This window comes from Gekko japonicus, unplaced genomic scaffold (genome assembly GCF_001447785.1).
Source record: "Gekko japonicus isolate JY-2015 unplaced genomic scaffold, Gekko_japonicus_V1.1 scaffold2443, whole genome shotgun sequence".
Classification (NCBI taxonomy): Eukaryota; Metazoa; Chordata; class Lepidosauria; order Squamata; family Gekkonidae; genus Gekko; species Gekko japonicus.
In genome coordinates, this window is record NW_015177089.1 from 180,820 (window position 1) to 185,941 (window position 5,122).

A 5,122-nucleotide genomic window follows, 5' to 3' on the forward strand; every position below is an offset into this window, starting at 1 on the left:
AACCTGGGACCTTCTGCATGCCAAGCAGACACTCTTTAACTGAACCATGGATTCTCCCCAATATGAACACATGAAACAGCCTCATGTTGTTGTTCAGTCGCACAGTCGAGTCCGACTCTTTGCAACCCCATGGACCAGATCCCGCCAGGCCCTCCTGTCTTCCGCCGTCCTCTGAAGTTGGCTCAATTTCATGTTCGTTGTCTAACCCTCTCATCCTTTGCCGTCCCCGTCTTCTTTGACCTTCAATCTTTCCCAGCATCAGGGTCTTCTCCAGTGAGTGCTCCCTTCTCATTGGGTGGCCAAAGTATTTGAGCTTCAGTTTCATTATCTGGCCTTCCAGGGAACAGTCAGGGTTGATTTCTTTGAGGATTGACTGATTTGATCTTCTTGCAGTCCAAGGGACTCTCAAGAGTCTTCTCCAGCACCATAGTTCAAAAGAATCTATTCTTCGGCGCTCGGCCTTCGTTATAGTCCAACTCTCGCAGCCATACATGACTACTGGGAATACCATTGCTTTGACCATGCGGACTTTTGTTGGCAGGGTGATGTCTCTACTTTTTATCATAGTGAATCATAAAGTTGGTCCATAAAGATCAGTCTTGTCTACTCAGACTGGTAGGGTCTCAGGCTAAGGTCTTTCACATCGCTTACGGCATTGTCCTTTTAACTGGAGGTGCCGGGGACTGAACCTGGGACCTTCTGCATGCCAAGCAGAGGCTCTGCCCCTGAGCCACAGTTCCACTATGAGCTTCCTAACGCAAGAGTTGGGCGTCATTAATAAATGCGAATGCCCCCCTCCAGCACACCCATCAGGGTGGCTAGTGGGGAGGATGCCCACTCAATCACACCCAGTTTTTTGTTTGGCAACCAAAAAAGAAAAGAAAAGCCAGAACACTGTAATGCAGGGTTCCCCAACGTGGTTCCCATGGGCGCCATGGCATCCGCCAGTACATCCATTGGCAACAGCCAAGCTTTTGGTGTAGTGGTTAAGTGCGCGGACTCTAATCTGGGAGAACCGGGTTTGATTCCCCACTCCTCCACTCGCAGCTGCTGGATGACCGTGGGCAAGCCATAGTTCTGTCAGAGCTGTTCTCTCAAAGACAGTTCTGGAAAGAGCTCTCTCAGCCCCACCTACCTCACAACCGGTGTCTGTTGTGGGGAGGGGGAGGGAAAGGCGTTTGTAAGATGCTCTGAGACTCCGAGTGAAGGGCGGGGTAGAAATCCAATCTCTTCTTCTTCTTCTTTTTGGAAAGTGGGCAGGGCCAAGGTATGGGAGGGCTTGTTAAGGCCCGCCCTCATTCAAATGAAAGGGTCTTGTTCTGGAAGATCAGGGGGACTAGTACAGCGCCTGGGGTTTCCTGAGTCATCCTGTGGTTCCACTCCTCATTCAGGCGTTCCTTCTTCCCAGGAGACGTGAAGAGGCAGGGGGATACCTAATAATGTGTCCAAGTAGCCCTGCGACTCCTTTTGTATAGCGCAGCTCTGTTGCCTACATAGAAAAGCTCTCTTGAATAATTCCATTTTGCACAGTTTGCAGAAAGCCAGGAGAGCGGGAGCTTCAGGCCATTCCGTAAGGTGGCAACTACAGCGGAGAAGGGCTGTGGTTGATTTTTGCCCGTTCGCAGGCTGGCCACCTGTAGAAGCCCCTGCTGAGATGAGCGAAGCTGTCATGGCGGAGAACGTAGGGGGGAGAGGCGGTCCTGCAAATAAGAGGGACCAAGGCCGTGAAGGGCTTCGTCTGTAACAGCCAATGCCTTAAACTGAGCCCGTTATCAAATGGGCAGCCAGTGCAGTGTCTGCAGAATGGGATGAATCAGGCCCGTCGCTAACACGGGGCCCACGGGGGCCTCCCCCCCCCCGCGTGGTTTTTACGGGGCCCCTCCATGGCCAACCCTAACACCCTTCTAAGCAGGAGCCCCCCTCCCCCAGCCTAAGCGATGATAAAAAGAGAGAGATTGCATCCGATCCACGGAGCAAGCCAGGCCGCTCTGCTGGACCAGACTGGAGGTTTACTCCCCTGCCCGCTCCCCAGCCCCTTCGCCGGAGCTGGAGGGGAAGCGTGGAACTGCCCCTTCTCCGCCTGATGGAAGGAAGGAGGCCGGGGGATCTGTAGCGCACGGCAGCATTCCCGAAAGCCAGCGACACACAAAGGTGATGGGGCGCCACACGCGCTTCCACCCTAAGTACCTGGGGGGAGGGCGGTGGGCACATCGCCCTGGGGGTGCCTGAGTGTCGCTGCACTGTGGTCGCCCCCCCCTCCGGCCCTTTCCCTCTGGCCTCTCCCCCACAGCCTTTATGGCACTCTGTCCCTCCTGGAAAGGTTAGCCCGAGACATGACAGCAAGGACTCCCCGAGACAGACACAGAGATCGGTCCAAGATCCAAAAAACAGATCTGAATCAGCCGGGACCCCGGGGGACTCATTTAGAGTTTCCTCCCCCCTCGGTTGCAGCCGGGGCTGCTTTAGGAATTCCACTAATTAAATCAAAATTAATTTAATTAACTTTGATTTAATTGGCTTGTGGCGCCCCCTCTACTCTAATGGCAGAAAGTGAAGAGGACCTAAAGAGCCTCTTGCTCAGGGTAAAAGAGGAAAGCGCAAAAGTGAACTTAAAGCTCAACATCAAAAAAACTAAGATCATGGCATCCGGCCCCATCACTCCTTGGCAAATAGAAGGGGAACTCGTGGAAGTAGTGACGGACTTCACGTTCCTGGGATCCCAGATCACAGCAGCCATGAAATTAAAAGACGCCTGCTTCTTGGGAGGAAAGCGATGGCGAACCTAAACAGCATGATAAAAAGTAGAGACATCACCCTGCCAACAAAAGTCCACATGGTCAAAGCAGTGGTATTCCCAGTAGTCGTGTATGGCTGCGAGAGTTGGACTATAAGGAAGGCCGAGCACCGAAGAATAGATTCTTTTGAACTATGGTGCTGGAGAAGACTCTCGAGAGTCCCTTGGACTGCAAGAAGATCAAATCAGTCAATCCTAAAAGAAATCAACCCTGACTGTTCCCTGGAAGGCCAGATAATGAAACTGAAGCTCAAATACTTTGGCCACCAAATGAGAAGGGAGCACTCACTGGAGAAGAAGACCCTGATGCTGGGAAAGACTGAAGGTCAAAGAAGACGGGGACGGCAAAGGATGAGATGGTTAGACAGTGTCATAGATGCAACGAACATGAAGTTGAGCCAACTTCAGAGGACGGCGGAAGACAGGAAGGCGTGGCGTGATCTGGTCCATGGGGTCGCGAAGAGTCAGACTCGACTGTGCGACTGAACAACAGCAACCCCCTCCCCAAAAACTCCTTAGCTACAGGGCTGAGATCCATATGCCTACTCCATCTAGCTCAGAGCTGACAACGCTATTTTTTTAAAAAAGCCTACTCCATCTAGCTCAGAGCTGACAACACTATTTTTTTTTTAAAGCACACTGTTCTCTCCACTTATTTTGACATATTTATTGCTTTACAACTGTTGACCTTATAACCTTAGCTTGTTATTTCCTTTTTCTTGTGTCACAGTATCTTAAAACATCTTCATCGAGTTACCTGTTAATCTGCTGCTCATCCCATCTATAAGTTTGAACCTTACCTTCCATCCCAACGCATTTGAAAAACGTTTGCCTGCACACGAAATCTCATACCTTTAATCAACCTTTGTTGGTCTTAAAGGCGCCACTGGACTCTAAATTTGTTCTACTGCTTCAGACCAAGACGGCTGACCACCAATGCTCCCTCTAAGCTGTAGAGTCTTGTGAGCACAAACTCTACTTTGTGAGCTACTGGCATTAAAGTTGTGAGCGAGCGATTGGGCCGCTGCCTAAATTAGTTTGCTTAGGAGCCCTCCTGCCTGAGCGAAGACAAAAATCTGTGAGCTGGAGGCTAAAAAACTGTGAGCTGGTTCACACTAACTCAGCTTAGAGGGAACACTGCTGACCACCCTGATCTATATTTTCTCTCCGCTTTTATGCATCAGGTCAGTCACAGAACGATGGAGAAGATCCCGATCCTCCAGAGCCTTCGTTGCAGAGAGGAACAGGCCGGCAAAGACGTCACCCTCCAAGAGGAACAGACAGATGTTCCAGCTGTTGCTGCACCGGCAAGAAGATCCAGGGACGTCCGGCCCGGAAGTCCCACGTTGCCGAAGGAGTCTGGCCTGTGCCAAGCTAGCCCTAGGGATGAGTCTGGGCCCGCTAGCTCAGACCGTCTCCGCGAACTCTCCAGTCTGTTTGTGGGGAACATCCCTCCGGCGACCAGAGTGAGCAAATTCAAGGCTGTCCTCCGGGAGTTCCGCGCCACCCCTGCACAGCTCACCTGGCAGGGGGCGCAGCGCCGAGCTTTCCTCCATTACAGGGATAAAACGGAGGCTGAAGTCGCTGCAGCGGCGTTGCAAGGTCTGAGCCTCCAGGGTTGCGCCCTGAGAGTCGAACCCGCCAAGGCCCAAGGCCACAAAATGGCCAGTGGACCCTGAAGCGCAGGTCAGAGAAGCAGCCCGATTCTTGGTGTGGCTGCCACGGGCAGGTTTGTACGGGCAGGTTTCCTCTGCAAGGATGCATCAGTGCAGGGGTCCCATCAAGAACTCCCATGCAAACATTTGTGTAGAAGAAAGCAACAATGCATTTGATTTTTGTTTGTTTGTTTGGCCTCTCGTGTGTTTCTTTGTTTCCTGAAAACAAGACGGGTCAGGGCCGAGCGCCCTGCAGGACAGAAATGTTTTCGCCAGCGATGTCGGCCCGAGATCAAAATAAGCACTGAAACGTGGTCGCAGGTTTATTTATTTATTTTTAAAGCAGACGCGTTGGAAATAGTTTCCTATCTCTAGGCTGTCGTACGACTTATATTTTAAGCTCAGCGCGATGCCCCAAGAGAGGCAGATTTTCATAAAGTTGTTTTTTTTTAATCCCAAACCTTTTGAAGGTTGTGGCGTACCCTTAGTGCAAAGTCCCACAATGAAGGGGGGGGTGTCCTCTCCCCCCCCCCAAGAAAATAAGAGTCCAAAGCAGTGATGTCGATAACTTGAAATAGTGGAGGGGAAATGGGCTGGGACAATACCCTTCTCCTTAGAACACAAGAACACAAGAGAAGCCAATGTTGGATCAGGCCAATGGCCCATCCAGTCC

At 51.5% G+C, this 5,122-nt stretch overlaps 1 protein-coding gene across 1 annotated transcript in view; it reads left to right on the forward strand.

The window, feature by feature from the left end:
- MTHFSD (methenyltetrahydrofolate synthetase domain containing) overlaps nt 1-4,611 on the forward strand; it is a 28,318-nt gene extending 23,707 nt beyond the window's left edge. The window contains exon 8 of the mRNA XM_015428270.1: nt 3,979-4,611. Within this exon, the coding sequence (XP_015283756.1) occupies nt 3,979-4,473 (495 nt within the window). The 3' untranslated portion in view covers nt 4,474-4,611. The remainder of the gene's footprint in view (nt 1-3,978) is intronic.
- The last annotated feature ends 511 nt before the right edge of the window (nt 4,612-5,122 follow it).